The 18,498-nt window shown below is 36.6% G+C and overlaps 1 protein-coding gene across 1 annotated transcript; it reads left to right on the top strand.

Moving 5' to 3' along the window:
• The first annotated feature begins 1,090 nt into the window (after nt 1-1,090).
• On the top strand, nt 1,091-5,591 carry LOC102219999 (beta-2 adrenergic receptor-like). Its single transcript, XM_005801865.2, has 2 exons — nt 1,091-1,295; nt 4,235-5,591. Exon 2 carries the CDS (start codon nt 4,269-4,271, stop codon nt 5,301-5,303), a length of 1,035 nt encoding a protein of 344 aa, XP_005801922.1. The 5' UTR covers nt 1,091-1,295; nt 4,235-4,268; the 3' UTR covers nt 5,304-5,591.
• Nucleotides 5,592-18,498: the final 12,907 nt, after the last annotated feature.

The following is an 18,498-nucleotide window of genomic DNA, read 5'->3' on the forward strand; positions in this document are numbered from 1 at the left end:
CCAGATAAATGCTGTCACTATAAAGCGCAGGTGCTGTTTACTGCAAACATCCGAGTCAAAGGAGTTTTAGAGGTGGAAGATTAAAGCTTGCGTCCAGGAATATGAGAGTGAGGACAAAAAGCATCCAGAGATTAAAGAGCTGCAGTGAGAAGGTGTCGTACCGGACTGAAGGACTTTAGCCCAGGTGTAACTACGGCTTATACAGCTAATACAATAGCAACAAAAGACACATTTAGAGAGGGACGTAGAACAGAAAGAAAATATAGAGTCATAACAGAAGTGTTCTGTGGTGTTGCAGATTTTAAGGGTTTCATTAAAAAAAAAATACACACACACAAATATGTATGCATGCTATTATATTAAGATAATAATCAGAATATTGTAAAGCTTTTTATAATATAATGTACCAACATGATGTACGCCTTGTTGAACCCTTCAACCCTCACTGTTTTTACAGATCACCTGAATCCGTCCACATCGTGACAATACTTGATTGCTATCTTACCAAACTCTGATATTTTGTAACAAATTCTTCTTTTCAGTCTCTTATGCAAGGAAATATATATCTAATTCTTCTTTAAAATACACAATTTGAACAATACAAATGTGAATTCATTTCACTGTATGTTTTTATGAAACAACAACTTGTGCCTTTTTTTGAAATATTTTGAGACTAAATTATCAGTTATCAAAGAAAACATTACTTTTCTCAAATTGAACATTTGGTCAGTTCTGTTATAAATGCAGCTGCATTTTGACCTCAAGATTAGGAAACAGACCTTATTTCAAACTTCGAGCCATTTTGATCAGGTCAGAGGTAATTTTTCATGTTACTGTGGAAGAGAAAACGTGCAGTAGTGAAGTACACGATCAAACATTGCATTTAATCCAAACGTGACCGGTGTGGACACGTTTATAGAGAACATTTCCCAGTCCTGGCTGAGACGGAGCCATGCTGGTGTGTAGCAGGCGTCATTATGGGCGGTGGACTCCTCTGTCATCAGCATCCTCCTCAGCCAATGAGTGACCCAGTGGAGGAGACACTTAACAGCGTCTCCTGCGCGTAGCGGATCAGAGCGCAGCGCCTGGCGCCACAGAAGCGGCTCCTCCAACTCTCCAACATCTGCAGCATCGCGAACGGGGCTGCCGGATCCGTTACTTGTTGATTTTGGCGCTAAGGACTGCGGCTGTGAAAAAAAAAAACTCCCTGATATGTGGATTTTGAACTAAAATGCAGCTCTGGGCAACCTACAGCTGGTTTCTTCTGACACAATGAGAGGAAATTAAAACTGGAAGTGAGTACAGCTGATTGCAGAATCTGGGTGAAAGCGACATAAAGGTTACAATAATAATGAAAATTAATCAAATAAAAACTTGCAAAGCCTGAAGGGAAACCTTTTAGGGAGGATGCTATAAAAACGTAGAGAGCCTTTGGATGTGCGCTTATGCGTGCGCACTGGAGCGGGGATATCTCATGGATTTCCCTTTGTTAAGACCATTAAAGGATGGAACAGAAGGGGCTTCCAGATGACTGCGCTGTAGTGGGAATAAGCTTGGAGTAAAACATCTTCAAGAGAAATTCAGAATAGTTAAAGATGAATCTTTTATCTTTATGAAGTCACCATTTTTGCTAGCTATAGGCGAAGTGTTTATCATGTGGGTGATTTTTGTGCTCTTCAAATCTGTTTTTTTTAGATCTATTTGTGATTGAAGTGCGCTTGGAAACTCCGGATTATCTTGTATTGACCTTTAGGAAGAGGTGGAGGCTCCTTTTTGCAGAAGAAAAGCGACTAAAGCGTGAAAATTTCAGGTCCATGTAGACCAGGTTCATCTCTGAACGCCAAGTCTCAATAATAAATATTTTAAAATTACTTCTAATCTAAACACAATTTGATAGTTTCAGAGGGAGAACGTGGAGAAATCTGCTGGAGCGCAGATTAACGCGCGTCAGCTGGGGTTTGTTTACTATTACAGCTGTTGTTGTTGTTGTTGCCCGGTGAGATTATTGCGTCACTACAACGAGTTTGTAGTACTATCCATCCATCCATCCATCCATCCATCCATCCATCCATCCATCCGTCCATCCGTCCATCCGTCCATCCATCCATCCATCCATCCATCCATCCACCCATCCGGCTGCAGTGCTCCTCACGTGAGCCACTAAAGCTGGTGCGCCAGTAATATAAACCCACTATTCGCTGCGTACTGCAACTCGAAATATTGACAACAATGGATGTTTTCCACATTAAAAATACCCATGAAATATCATGTGCGTTGCAACTCAATAACAGGGTTAAGTTAAATGTTTTTTACCTGAAGTTTAGTGGCTTAGATTACATCTATTTTTAATTAAATTGGCAAGGCCATATAAACATAGGCAAATTAATTAAAATACATTACAGGAAAATAAAGAAAGAAAACTATCAGCAAGTATTGAAAAAAAGAAATTTAGTACTAAAAACAGATAAAAAGAATTCACATGAGTCAGCACATGTAAATTAAATATTACTATGTAAATTAGTAAATAAGACCACATGATAAAAAAAAAAACCTGCTGAAACTGGTAAACGCGGTCAGAATGGGTTTGTGTGTTTGCAGATCTCACTGGTTTTCTCTTGCGCATTTTTATGCAAATTATCTTCTAGTCTGTTTACTTTTCTTCTGTAATGTGTTGCTTGTTGTGTCTGTACAGTTATCTGATGGCTGCACTATGTTTAGCGTGAAGGCAACAATAAAAAAATGTAAAATGTGTAAACAGCAAATGAAGTACTGCCAGCAGTCCTCAGGTAGACAACTAAACATACATTTATTTAGTTATTGGATGTACATACAAAAAAGTACGTCCGACTTTAATTCGTGCACTTTCACTATTAAGCCACTAGGGGTCTCTAAAGCCTTGACATCAGCAAGTGTCTGATGTCAAGGCTTTGTTTATAGATTGCTGATTTGAGAGACATTTTTAATGAGACATATGACCCTGACAGGTGGTCAGATGACACCTAGTGGATTAAACGAGAACTACAGTGGCAGCAAAGCAGCATAATGTAAAAGTAAAGTTACAGACAGTCAATTATTGAGCTGTGTATGTTGCTAAAGGTGTCAATGCACCACAGTTATATTCTAACAAGGAAAATGAAACAATGCAGTAGCTGATCGGTCAGGTGTTAAAAAAATAGTGACATCTAGCTGCTCAACTTTGAAACTGCATCCAAACTACTGTGGAAGTGAAAAATACACACTTGATGAGGCCCCTTCATCAAGTGTGGCTCCGGATCTAAAATATACTGTATACATATCTATGGATCTCAACATGACATTGAAAAGTCAATTTATTTAAAAAGTTTATTTCAAAAGTTAAAAATTTTATATAGATTGATCATATACAAAGTAATTCCAATTGTTCTAAAATTTTAGATGATTGTTGTTCATAGTTAATAAAAACACAATGATAAAAAACCATTTTAATTCAAACATGTTATGGACTTCATAGTCATAGAGAAGACCATTGAATGTCCAGAATACAGATACAGACACCCTCCAGGACAGGAGTGTCCGAACTGTCTCCTGGAGGACGTTTACAGCCCTTGGACAGTTTTTTGCGTCCTTGACTTCAGTTAAAAATCGATGCAAATTGATTTTTGCACAGAAGGATGACTTAAATGAAGTTTTTTTTCTTAATTAGGACAAAAAAATTATTGCAGATAAAAAATCTTTATAGTAGAACACACTGGCTAGAAAAACAAAGTAATCGTCTTAAAAATCCTTTCACTGGATTTATTAAACTTGGCTAAATATAGGAGGCATATTTAGCCAGATATGCTTGGCTAAATATGCTTTTTACTGCTCAGAAGTAACTAAATCTTCTTCCATTCTTTTTTTTTAGTCTAGTCTTGAATAAATATGAAAACTGGATGCTTTTTTTAATTAGGCAAACCAGCAAAACATGTTTAAAGTTTTGGATATACAATAATTTGCACATGCTTGCAAAAAGCAAATCAAACAGCAACTAACATTTTGCATCGGACTGGGCTGATTGTTGCTGCTATAAATCTGTTAAAGCTGTAATTTAAAACAAACAATGATGTGTGTTACAATCTTCAGATACTTTGGAGCAGATTGATTAACTTGGTGAACAATTGTTTTTCCTTCCACTCAACTTCACTAATGAAAACTGTAACCAGCATTATATTAATTCCTCAGGCCTGAATCCTGTTTCTCTCTCTGATTATTTTAGGTTATGATGTGAATGTTCAGCCTCGCTTGCTTCAATGATTGAGACCGGCACGCCAACGATGCTGGACGGAGCGGAACCAGCACACTGCACCGTATGCTGCTGTACTCGGGTTAACAAAATCCTCATGGTGCTCTTCATGGTGATGCTGATATTCGCCACCTTGTTTGGGAACTTAGTGACTCTGGCTGTGGTGGTGGGAACCAAGCACTTCCACACATCGCAGGGCTACCTCAAGGCGTCCCTCGCGGTTGCTGACTTGGCTGTGGGGATTTTTGTAGTTCCTCTGTCCGTCTACGCTGAGGTCTATATAATGGTTGCTGAGTCTGCACCAGAATGGACTTCGTACAACTCGCAATCAGTGAGTTTTCACCCATGCAACATCATCGGCCCGATCTTTGCTGGATGCACCTTTGTCTCCATCACCACTATCTTCCTGTTGACAATTGAGCGGAGCATCGCAGTGCTGAGACCACTGCATAAGGATTCCTTTATTACCCGTAAAAGGACAACAATCCTCATCTTGATCTCCTGGGTGGGGAGTTTCATCCTGGCTGTGTCCCCCATGGTCTTCAGCAGTGAGATTGCGCTGGAGTATAACTCCTGCAGCAGGATGTGTAACTATGCCTTGGGGACCATCGGTGAGTTCCCCAGCCAGGCCTGGAACATCCTCCTCCTCTTTCCTGCATTTGACTTCACGCTTCTCGGTGGCACTGTTGTCATCAACATCATCTCTCTCTCCAGCATCAGGCAGCACTCTAAACATAGGAAAACTCTGGCAGAGACGGAAATCCAAACCACCAGTAATCCCACGTTTTCAGACATTAAAGCAGCAAAGACCATCGGGACTCTGACTGTGGCCTTCACCGCATCGTTCACCCCCATCGCCGTCTTTGTGGTTGGGAACGTTTTGGGGAACGAATGGTGCAACTTCTCCTTTTTTGCCTTCTGGATTTTGGCGACCAACAGTTGCTGGAATGTCATCATTTACAGCGTGAGGGATCAGAAGTTCAGACTTCGAGCACATAAACTTCTCATGCCTTCCCACAGACAAAGCACAACAAAAACCTAAAACCTTACTGAAAGGTTTGTCCAGGTTGGTGTCGCTCAGATGTTAATGTGTTAAGCCACATTGCAAGCTTTGTTCAGAGACAAGCTGCATCTGCATGTCTTGTGAGCAGCTGCAGTGAATTGGCTTGAGGTTGTTTATTTTTTACATAAATAAGGCATGGCCCGTTTCTGGATCACATGGACTGGATGTAAATATTCCTCTCTGCAAGTGTTCATCTTGTTCTGTGTAATGTTAAATAGCTGAGGCTAGTCTCAGTTTGTGAACTGGTTGTTGACATGAATTTAATTGATTAAAAACTCATTAAAACAACATGCTTTCCCTTTTCTTGTATTGTATATACATGGTAGTATTTAAATAAAACACACATTTGCCTCAGGTGCTAGATTTTGTTGAAAATTACATGCATACTATATTGGTTTTTGATTATTAATTCTGGTATTCCATCAAAACGATGAAGACAACACAAAATACATTGAAGGAAGGCAATTATATGTAGATAATTTTTGTGTAGGAGCACTTTAAAATCTCATTAAAATTCTTGGTACCTATAGTTGACATTTATATGCACTATATAAAAAGACAGAAAAATGTTTTTTTCCTACTGTCTGACATTAAATCTGACTAAACATTTCCTGTTTCAGGTCAGGATTAATTAATTTATTTCTATTTGCTAAATGCCATAATAAAGAGACAAACTTCTACTGATTTCAGAAGCACTAAGCAAACAGTGTAAAACTATTTTGTTTTGCTGTTTTTATTTATTTATTTTCAATGGGAAAGAATATTTTGTTGGTAACCAGCATCATTCTCATTTTCATAGTCGGCCTGAAATTCCTCTCATTGTCATCGTTGCATTTGACAAAAATTGTGATTTTGTTCTCAGCCTCATGTCATCAGCCCCTTCTTGTCACAACCCCTCAGGCAAACCTTTTGCCCCCCTTTCTATGCACACCACAAAATGTAGTATGCAGTAAGTGTTAGTCATGGACATGGGGCATGAATTTCTGCTCAGGGAATCGTGCATCCTTGTGCCGGCTCTGTATTCACTGTTACCTTTTCAAAGATTCACATTCCAGTTTTATCTTTGCAGCTCATACAGAGCAGCTAAACCTTTTGACAACTTCAATACAAATCAAGGGAGAAGAAAAGCAGAACGAACATAAATTGAAAAGGAAAATGAATTATGTCTAACAATGCATGAAAGGGCTTCTTAAAATGAATCTGAAGTGAAAAAACACAAGTTATCTTTGTTTTGGGGGTGTGAGACATGCAAACTCTCTGTAGAGATAAAACTTTGGTATTAAAGGTTGAAAACAAAGTACTTTCCTGAAATACCTGCAATGCAGAAAAACTGAATGTTTTTGATTCACAGGGTTGGTTACCATTGAACTTAACATTTATATGGTAATGGAAATGTAAAAGGTCAAAACACTAATCACAAAAAACTGTAAAAGTAAAACTGAAAATTGACATTGATTAGAATTTAATTTTTTATTTCTCTTTCACAATTAAATGCAGTGTTAGTAAATCTTCATTCTCTTACTACATTTTTTCACATTATTCCTCCCTTGTTCTGATCTCTAAAGCATACTGTTGCCGATAATAAAAATTCTCACTTCTACTAGTATTTTCCTCACCACAAATCCCATTTCACATTGAAATTACTCATCTCCACAGGCATATCTGCTCTAGAGAAATGTATTTTGTCTGTGTAAACAAAGAAGGTGAAACAAACCAGATAGTTTTCTAGGTAATGTGAATCTGCAGCTTCCTGTGAAATTAGCTCTGAAACTGATAAAATTAGGAAAAAATGAAAGGAAAATTAAACACAGAGGCTGCTGCTTTTATGAAAACATGCATCTTCATTGTCTACTGTCACTATGTGCTCATCAACAAGGAGTGAATGCTGGAAGTCAATGACTCAATGTAACCTGTTGATTTCTGTAGATAGATAACTTCTTAACTAATTTAATTAATAAACTGAACTTGACTGCTTTGTTTGATAATCAATTTGGAATATATGTAATGTACTTGTAATCAGTCTGTATGATTCAATTAAACTGACATTTGTTTGGGGAATGTTGTGAACTGGAGCTGAACTGAATCAAATTGCAGATCCGAAATTCAATTTGACTTTTCCCCAACAATGCTTTATGCTTTGTTGTGAATCAAATAGTTTAAAAAAAACAATATTCTGTTGGTTTTTGAAATACTTGGGAAGGCAAACTTAAAATTCCTACATCCTGTAAAAAACTTCAGAAACCTGTTGCAGCTGCACTGATTCCGTCGTACAAAAAGCTTTTGTGAGAAAAAGGGGGAGAAAAAGGTCCGATTTGCCGTGGAAGCTCTATGTGGTCGTTGTCCGTCGCCACCAGTGAGTCACGGTGAGCTGGTATGAAAAAGTCCTGGCCAATAAGACCAAGTATTAAAGACATGAAAGGAAAAGAAAGAATCGATGGCAACAAGCATTAAAGAGAAGAACTGAGTGAAACTGAAGTGACTTCAAGAAGAAGAAGACAGATGATATGAAAGATGGCCACGGCAGATTGTGGGAGAATAACCAGTGATGGTCAGTCAGTCGCATGACATAACAATCTCTGTTAGGCTGTTTTCACAGATGACCAGGCGTGTGGCCAAAGTTAAATAATTTCTCAAAAAAAAGCATTTTATGTTTCAAACGGCCTCATTCATTTGCCTGACAAGTCAGCAGATCTTTGTACTTCCTTCAACAGTTTACAATTAGTTTACAATTAGGCTATGCAAAACATGTGCATTCAATTTTTTGCACAAAATTATTCTCAGATACTGAGATTTTATTCTGGTCAGTTCGGCCTACTTTGAGTTTTTTTCAGATTGAGCTGGTTTAGGGCCTCTGTCACTTTAAGTCCAAATAAGCTGCTGCTGGCCATTCACCCTGAACTCAACATTTTACACTTGCATGTGAAAATGACTGCAAACAGATTTGCAGATATGCAATCGGAAATCTTTGAAAAGTAGAAGTGAAGCTTTCTGCACCACCAACAAGAATGCAGCAAGTGGCTTCAGGATGGTAAGTCAACAACAGTACACTTGTTTTGTTTTTTTTTTTATGTTTTTTTATTGTTTTTTTACCAGCAGCCAGCGTACAGTGGATACAGCGGAAAAACCAGCTGACCAAATGTGCTGGAGCTCAATTTGGGTTGCTAGGTAACTATGCAGTGTGACTCAACAATCAGGAGATATTTGAAATGGCTAATTTTCCAGACACCAAAAACCATTAACTTATTTTCAAAAAGCAGTTGGGTGTTTTCTTAAGTGCTTGGGCTTTTTTTAAGACCAACTGAGACCCAAACGGAGGCATAAAAATATGCAAATTATGAATTTTGCTTAATAGGTCTCCTTTAAAGTAGTCTACTTTAATAGTTAGTGAATTCACAGGAATTTATGATAATGATTTTTGATGCTGACATTTGAAAAAATCTGCTGTTTGTTATTTTATGTTCTTGTCATGTAAAGCACCTTGAGCAAACTGTTACTGAACTGTTAACTCGTTAACATATTTATGCGCATTTTTAATCAAAAGAAGCATTTCAGTGAGGCTGGTTGTCAGATTAAAAGTACAATTTGAACATAGCAAACTTTAAGCATGGATGACGCATACTTTTCATCAAGTGCACATTAATAAATATTGGTCTGATGCAATTATTAATCCTAAATGTCATGTTTTTATTAGATGTAACCATAGTTATCATACATAAAGGCTTTAAAATATCAGTCCATGACTGACAGAAACATAGCAGTTGGCAGTTTCAGATTCTGCACACAGTCGCACATTTGCTTTCACCTCACTTTAGAAATTCCCTGGAAATGTCAGGCTGTGTTAGAAATTTCATCAGTAAGTTGCTGACTACATATAAAAATACATATTTCTGATACTGATGTGAACTAGAGGCAGAAAATCAAGTCAAAGGGCTCAACATGCAGTTGCTGACAGCTGGAGATGTTAGTCGACAACAAGAAGCTGCAGTTTGGACACAATGAAGAGTAATGAGTGGAAAAAAAGACAACAGAGGCAGGCATATTAAACTCATGCTCTCTGTTATGGCAGAATGGTTGCAGGATTAATAATAAATCCACAACAACTTCTAAAAATTATCGACTGCTGGCTTGGTGGCATTATTTTGGCCTCCAGCTACTGACTACAGACAGACACTTCAAATGCTGATATCAGTATATTACTATTGTTTAAGCACATTTACTAAAATAAAAGTTTTCTGGAAGTTGTCTCCTTGGCAAAAATAAAATAAAGAAATTACCACCTGTTTGGACTAAAAGAACATTTTTTGTAAATACCTTGATATTTACAGAAGATGCTGAGAAATGTGATTAATTTATCCAAGTTAATAAAAAAATCTCTGTTTTAGTACAAATCACAGCTGCTCAATCTCAAATTGTGTTTCTCTATTGTAGCAAATCCCATTAAGATCTGAGGATCTAATGTAACAAAATGTGGGAAACTTAATGAAGCATGATTGCTTTGTCAAACTATTACATATTTGTATTTTAATGAAACGGCAAGAGAGTAGAAAATGTAATTGTTCTGCTTGTGCTTGACATAATTTCTTCCTTTTGAGCTTCTTGAAGTCTGCAGTATTTTCTATATTTCCCTAATTTAAATACTCTGCTAAAGTTAAACAACGTTATCTGAAAGACAACACTGAGGGATCTTTTAAATGTGAAGCCTAAGCACAAAGTCAGAATAATAACATTGATTTATAATATCAGCAGACTGTTTCTGTTGCTCTTTTTACTCCAGTTTGTGCTCTGAAGTCTGATTTGCCTAATTAGTCTCTTAACAACAGACCAGATGCTTCAAGCTTGTGTTGTTTCACCACTTAAATTGTGAACATAAACAAATATACATGTTAATTTTTTTTTATCTTTAGATAATAATCATCCTGTTGGTAAAACTTTATTCAATGACAACCCTTATTGCCACCCTCATTGTTAGTCAAAAAGGGATTTTAACTTGCTTTATTTAATCATCTGAGCCTTAAAAACAAGAAAAAGCTGAAATCATCAGAAGCAACAATGAAAACAACAAGTGAAGATGCAGTTTTGCTAAATATGAAGCCGAGGCACTCGTGTTTGTGAAATGTGCTTCAGTTGGTCTCGGTTCTGGAGACGCAGGTGGAACAAAAAGCACAGAATAAAAAGGTTGGCAGGGGCTTTCTTTTGAAGTATGGAGCAAAAGGAACACGGACGCAGTACGAAAAAGAAAAGGTAGAGCTTGAAAATGCATTAGCAAGAGAACTGATTTCTGGTGGAGGAGAGCTGTACTCAAATAAAAAACATGACATTCATCCAGCTTAAAAAACGGCCTAAATAAGGTTTCAGACTTTTATTTTTAAGATTCAAAAGGAGTTTCTGTTATGGGCTTTATATAACACCCTCTACATGTGCTGGCACACGCCTAAAAAACTTTTATATAATTCATCTTTTTCTGCAGTCACATCATCTCACACTGACTTACAATTTTAGAAAAAGATTCTTCAATCCTTTGGAGCACATGCTGTTATTTCTAATACATCAAATATTAGACCGGCGCCGTCATACTTATGACGTTTGTAACTATTTTCACTGAAATTGTAAGATAAAAATGTAACATTTTGTTCTTTTCTTTTTTGTTTATTTATTTTTACGTAACTGTACATTGAGGGTTAAAGATTTAGACTCAGAAATCAAATGAGTCAAGGGTAAATAAAAAGACTTCTTTGCCAAGAAGTTTCTTTTTTACTTTTTATTCAAGTTGTCTTGACTTGTCTGTATTTTAAATGGCTTTTGAATGTGTGTCAGTCACACTTTTAGTGTTTGGTTTCCTCTGTGATTCAGTATTTTTAGTTGATTATAATAGTATGGAGGTTCAAGACAAGCCTTTATTTCTAACACAAGTTAAAGACTTTGATATATAAACACAAAAAAATCAAATGACTGAATTTCTTTAATCACAGAGGCAGAGAGCAAAATTAAAATGTACATTTTTTCCTCCTCTGGCAGGATGTTTACTTTTTATAGCTGTAATTTGATTTAGTCATTCTTGTCAAAATATCTCTCAGAAGCAAAGAAACTGTAATAAAATTCCTAAACAGCAAACAAAAGCCTGTCAAAAATAAAGACTTGGTCATAACGGGCGAGTAAAATCAGGCCAGATATAAGCTGCAGATATTTCCCTCAGGAGTTGGAGTTAGACTAAAAACAGAGGAACAGAAGGACTGAGATGATTCAGAGTTACTGCAGCTGCTAAACATAAGATGGTTTTAAATCCTGTCTTTAACACTTTGATGAAGAAATCTCATAAACACATACAGGTAGTAACACAAATAGAAACTGATTACACATGTGAGCTTCCAATGTATAATAAAGCAAAATCTGTTCCTGTGGTGAAGTAGAAATCCACAGATTTTTTGGAAAAGGCTTATTTCTAGAATTGTGCCGCTCATGGTGGAATCATGTTAGAGCAGCTTTGCTATGTTAGCTTTTATTTGTTCTTTTTGTAACAATTGTTTGGGTTGAAGAATTTCCCTTTTGGATGATTATTTCCTCTGGATGCTGAGCAACTGGAAGGATTTTTACTCCTGTTTTACTTTCAGACAGTTATGATGCTGCTCCTAGTTAATTTCACAACTAGGAGCTCATTAGCATATAAAATGCTCAAATAAAACATGAACTACGACCTCAAATCTCAGAAGAGTTTAAAAGGAGACTTCATGGATGCAGAGCAGAGGAGGAAGTCCAAAATCATCTCTTCCATCGATCATAAAGGGGAAGAATAATGTAATTCCTCCAGACAGAGATTTAGAGAAGAAATGAGGACTAGCAGTGCAACAACTGATGGTGCCATCCAGGACATGTTAGTGTGGATATCGTCTCTGCTCTCATGACAGTCCTGAATGACAGTTATACAGTCACAGTGTCTCAGTCAGAGGTTCCTTCAGATTTGTTGCAAGACTGAAGAGAGATTCTTCCTGCCCACAGCATCACCATCCACAGCAACTCTGAAAATACTTAGATGATATGACTCATAACATTTAATTTCACTTTGATATGCATCAAATATTTTTAATAGAATTTAGTTTGGCATTAATGTCGCCAAACTAACTACAATATCTTTTTTTTGTGAACAGTTCAGAGAGATTTGGAGAAAATACCTTCAGGAGTCAGTCCGTATTACATTTTAATCATGACTGACATAAGAAACTGAACTGCTTGTACAATCTCCAAAATGAAAGCAGAAGACTTCATATCCCAAAGGCAAAAAGGGAAAGCCGTTTGCTGAACTTGCTGTGTCAGAGGCCGGTCAAAGCAGTTTTAATGTTGCTCCGGCTGTTAGCTATGAATGAGCGGAGAGGCGCGTGTGTGTGTGTGTGTGTACCGCTTTCAAACCGCAACTAAATCCATATCAACTCAAAAGCTGCTCAGCAGAGCTCCATGCTGTACTGATTATTTTTGCTTGTGGGCATGTGGAGAGCACAAACATACACCCACATACATAAGTACTCCAAAGTGATGTCGAAATGCTCAGTTTCTTTTTATTTTGTTTGTTTACCAAGAAACTTTTCCCATCCATATTTTGCAGGATATAAAACATAAGGTAAAGTTTTTGCAACAAACTTATTGCAGTCTTTATGGTTGCTTCTTGCTCCTGTATTTTAGATAATTGCCTTAATTGTTATATTTTATGATGCTGAGGAGGATTTTTGTTTCTGTCAAAACAAGTACATTTTTTCAATGTTCCTTTTATTTTTTTCAAAATTACAAATAGCTCTAAAATGTTAGAGCTTTACACAACACTTGTAAAAACAAAAACATGGTAATATTTGAGTTTTTTTATATTTTATGAAAATAGGTACATACAATTTTTGAATATATTTCATACTAAAATGTTAATTAGTTCAAACTAATTAACAAAAGTACATTATAGAAACCATGTAAATATAGAAAATTTATCCACAAGGCTATTTGTGGTACAAATAAACAATTAACAGCAAGTCAGACCCATAAAAACAAACATTTGAAACAGTTTTTAATTCAGAGATGTACATTTAAATCACGCATTTTCTGTTTAAATACAGATGTTTAAACTTTTTTGTGAAGTTTAACCACAAAAAACAATTAATATAAAGCTATGTAAGGGACAAAATGGTTATTTTTAGAAAAATGTAACCATCAAAGAGCCATTAGTCTCATTACTATGAAAGACCGGAAGTGAGTTGCTGACAGACAGGTGTCGATATCAACGGACAGCATATTCAGCAAATTAATTTTGTATTTTCAACAAAACACTGATTCGTTACTGCCAAAAATCTCCGCTAATGGCATTGAAACTGAAAGCCCTCCTCCATTTTGGCCAGTTAACTTATAATCAAGACAAACATCTGGAAAGCTGAATTCTTTATGCCTTACATTCATATATCCACAAGCCTGCCACTTTATAGCGGCACAGAGAAACACGATTAAAATCCCTGGAGTGAGACTGATTCAGCGGCGCCCTCAAACACCATCCTTCTCTCTCTATTCAATCAACACTGGCCACAAGCAGCTGCAGGCAGACATGTTGGCATGTTCTCTAACACCCTGGAGAAAGTCACTCTGAAACACAGATTTGGTCCTAATGACTTGTGGAGCATGGACGAGACTAGCACACAAACTAAATAAATAAAGTTATGTATTCCTCCCGCAATTACAAACACCATCATTCAACTTGCTTTTTCTATTTTTGTTGTTCCAGGGTGAATAACAGAAACTACCTCTTATTAATGGACCCACATTCCTCATACACTCCAGACCCTGGTCAGTATATTGAGAATCCACAGTTGGAGTCCTAATTACGGTGAGGCAGAACAAGACCAAGAAGAACAGAGCTGAAGAGTCAGTCCTCAAATAAGACGTAATAGTTTCCTGCTTTTTTGTTGCTGTTGAGCCATACACCAGCTGGTCTGCAAAAGCTCACAAAGATTGTACCTCCGACTGTTCAGGGTCATACATTTGTAATAACTGTGACTCATATAACTGGAGAGGAGGTGCAGAACTGCTACATGAACACTGGCAACCTTAAAATGGAGAGTAGTTCAAAGTACATCATGAAAAGTGAAAATATATCCATCATCTTTATTTATTTTGGAAAGGATATGTTTTATTAAAAAGCCTTTTTTTTTATTGTACCACCTTCTACCATAAATTTTGAGTTTTCATGACCTGGATGTCATATTTATCAAAATGGCAAGAAATAGAGCTTTAAAATATTTCACTCTGTGATGAATCTACATAACGAGTTTCACTTTATGAAAATATTAGAAACTAAAAAATGATGTGGCTCTTAGTAAAATAAAACCTGGAATTGAGCAAACAGAAGAGAAACATAACAGATACACATTTTGTAATAAAGAAAAATAAAAATAGATTAAAACCAAAGAATTGTATTGAGGTTTAACTCTTTCAGACACATACACCAAACAGCTTCTTAAAAGCCCTTTTATCCACTCATATATTTAATTTCCAACAGACACCAAAGAAAACTCTGAACTGACCCAATTAAAACATCTCATCTGCTTTCAGCTTGAGGAGCCCTTAAGTCTCCGTCTAAATGATCAGACGGTTCTGTTGGCTGATTAGATTATCAGAAGGGTTTCACTTCAAACTGACCCCGTCTCTCCAGAGAAGCAAAACCCAGATGAGAATATCGACTGTCGTTTGTTTATTGAACGTAATGCTCATTTTATTTTTAATGCAAAGTGTAATACTGAGACCCAGAACCATCAGCATCACTGACTGAAAGACAACATTCACCTTCATTAGCACGCCTGGTATAGACGTGTAAAATAATATGAGATGATGGGTTTGGGTTTCATTTGAACATTTTGTTTTTATGTTCCATTTCATTCTGTGCTTAGCTTATATTTTAGTACATTTTTGGGTTTGGTCAAGTTCAGGAACCAGAGGGATTAATCAGAGGCAGGTAGAGGGAAAGCAGACCAAAAACTGGATAGAAAGACAATTTAAGGAAAACAGGAACAGAAAAGGAAATCTAAACGAAAAACAGTAACATTTAAGTGGCTGGCAAATAAGGAAATAAAACAGAAACCAAAGTACTACACAAAAATATAAGGAAATACACAATGCAACACTTAACTTCATCGGTGATAAACTAGAACCAAAACAAGAAACAATCCAAATCAGAAACAAACTGAAAGTCTGAACACCTACTAAACGTGACAAAAGCAGCTTATAAGATAAGTCAAAGAGTTATACATTAGTTCAGCCTAAATCAAAGTCCAATGAATGAATGACTATTAGAGTTTTGGTATTTGTGGATTCAACAAGTCACAAATTTTTCTGTGGCAACTCCAAAATATTCACTAAAAAATTAACATATTTGTAGATTTCTATATGAATCATATCTAATATTTGAAAGAAAATTAAGCTTGGGAAGCTGAAATTGTCATATGTGTGACCAGCATGAACAAAAGCTTGGCGAATAAAATTTTAAAAGGCTTATTGCATAAACAGTGAATAATGAGACGATCTGGAAAAATCCTGGTGCTCTCTGCAGAGAGACAGATGAGAGCAGAGGGTTGAACTTTGGAAATTACTGAGAAGATTGGGGTTTTTACTTGGGTTGAAGACGATGAGAGTCAAGGAGGTGAGTGAAGAGATCCACACTTAGGGGAGTGTGTCTGGAAGACGCTAATGTTTATCAGAACTGGTTAGATGATGGACCGGTTCTCAGGAGCTAACCAGAGGTTAACCAGAGGCTAATGGCTTCACTGGTGGAGGTTTTAAGAGATTCACTCAGGAGAGGTTTCCACATGAGGAGGTAACACCAGAAGAAGTTCCTAGAGAGAACACAGAGAGTCAGCAAGATTCACAAACGTCAATAAGATCAGTGAGACCACAGGAGGCAACAAGGGACTGGCAGCCAGCTTCTGGTAAGCTGCTAATGACCACTGATGACCTGCAGGTGTGTGGAAGCACACCTGTGGAGAACCACCCTCCAGGTGCGGTTCCCATGGCGCCCTCTGGTGGAAACCTGGAAGAAAGCTTTAACCACACAGAGGACACCCCAAATCTAAAACAATTAAGATACTAGATTTATTGCTTGAACTTTTAAAATAGGCAGTTTAAAAAAATTTTAGACTGGGTCTCAAGCATTTACTGCGTTCAGCTATCTGAGAACTTTAGCTTCATGAACCCCACTGTAATTAAAAGATAATCACATATTTTTACAGTGATAGAAGGTGTAATGCCAAAGGTTCAAAGATGCACATTTAATAAATTTAATCTGCCTAAAGTCATTCTCTTCTAAAGGATTTTTGACAGGCACATGAAAATCATGAATATAAAACTAATTGTATGTCAGTGAGTCTCACTTTAGACTCTGTTTATATTTGCCATAAAAGATTTTGTAACTGTTACTATTCGAAACAAGATGCTCTTATGTACATATATTTATTAACTGAAGGCATTTTATACACTCAGTGGCTTCAAAAGGCAGTTTTTTGTGCTCTTTAGTTCATGTACACCTGCTCTTTTGTGGCACAGAGAATTACTCTGCACACCTGGTAAAGACAATAGATGCCAAGCTGGTCTGATGCTGAACAAAGAAACACAGAGGGGAAGGCAGCGGCATCCAGAACAGACCAGTATCCTGCTCTCCATTGCACATTCATTTAAAAATAAACTGGATGGCCTCACAGTTAGGGTCATTGCGATGGATGGAAATGCTTTTTGTTGCAGAGACAGATAGGTATCCCCCACCGACCCTCACAAAGCAGTAACTCTGTTGGATTCAATCCCTATGATTCACATAAAATAAAATAGATAAAACTGCTTCAACACATATGGAGAGAATTTGATGGTGAACCACATAAATTTCCACAATCAAGTTGCAAAGTCCCCTGACGTCCATGTTGGAAATTCCCTCTCATGTATTGTGATTGGATACGCATGTAAGGAAAATTTTACAGTTGTTAGCTGTAATGAGCACATATTCTTAAAATGACCCACATCTTTAATATTCTACAAACAGGGGTGTCCAATGAGTGGTCAGGGGAACATCAAAATGATTTTGTGCGGCCCTGGACAACAACTTGAGAACGATACAAAAGTAAAACGAGGCCATGCCTTTCCAAAAAGATGCTTGCAAAAATTGGAAGCACAAACTTTTATCATTTATTAACCATGTTTAATGGTTTGTATTAAATTATATAGTCAATATCCAGATATTTTCACTCAAAAGCATACATGGGACACCCATATATTAAATATAGTTGTAAAAAAAAATTTCGAAGGAGTAACCCATATCCTGTTCTTGATTCTGAGAATTATTTTTGTTTCTCATCTATGATTTATAGATCACTTTTAACAGAAGTCAGACCACTTTCTTTGTTTCATTGAAATGGTGTTAATTTATTGTTCAGCTAATAGAAACAAACATTTTGCAATAAAATAGCTGTAGGCCTTTTAATAAATGAATTAATTTTGTGGCTTTCTACTATATTTAGCCTGACAGTTTTGACAAATGTAGGAAATAAACTAATATAGATATATCTATCTATCTATAGATAGATAGATAGATAGATAGATAGATAGATAGATAGATAGATAGATAGATAGATAGATAGATAGATAGATAGATAGATAGATAGATAGATAGATAGATAGATAGATAGATAGATAGATAGATAGATAGATAGATAGATAGATAGATAGATAGATAGATAGATAGATAGATAGATAGATAGATAGATATAGACATCTATATATATATATATGTTTATAGATACAGATATACATAGATATATATACCTACTGCTGCATTATCAACAACAGTAAAGTAAACTCATAAGACTATGATGCAAACATTGATTTCTCCAGGATAGAGTAAACACATCCAGTGTCACCAGCAGAGAGTTTTGGTGACTCGGTTGATTTGAACAGAAAACTGTTGTGAAGAAAACTTAAAAATTGTATTACTTTCAGAGCCCTCCTCTTCCAGGTCTCAAACAAACACTGAATCTGGGTGGAACCAGCAGCTGCTGAAGGACGAAGCTCATTGGCTGTAGCCTCTCTGCCCTGACATGTGATTGGTGGATCAGAGGTCAAGCTTTATTCTTTTCTCAGGAAATGAAACTAACAGTCAGTGTGACTGAGAGGAGAA

Source organism: Xiphophorus maculatus, chromosome 3 (genome assembly GCF_002775205.1).
Source record: "Xiphophorus maculatus strain JP 163 A chromosome 3, X_maculatus-5.0-male, whole genome shotgun sequence".
Classification (NCBI taxonomy): domain Eukaryota; kingdom Metazoa; phylum Chordata; class Actinopteri; order Cyprinodontiformes; family Poeciliidae; genus Xiphophorus; species Xiphophorus maculatus.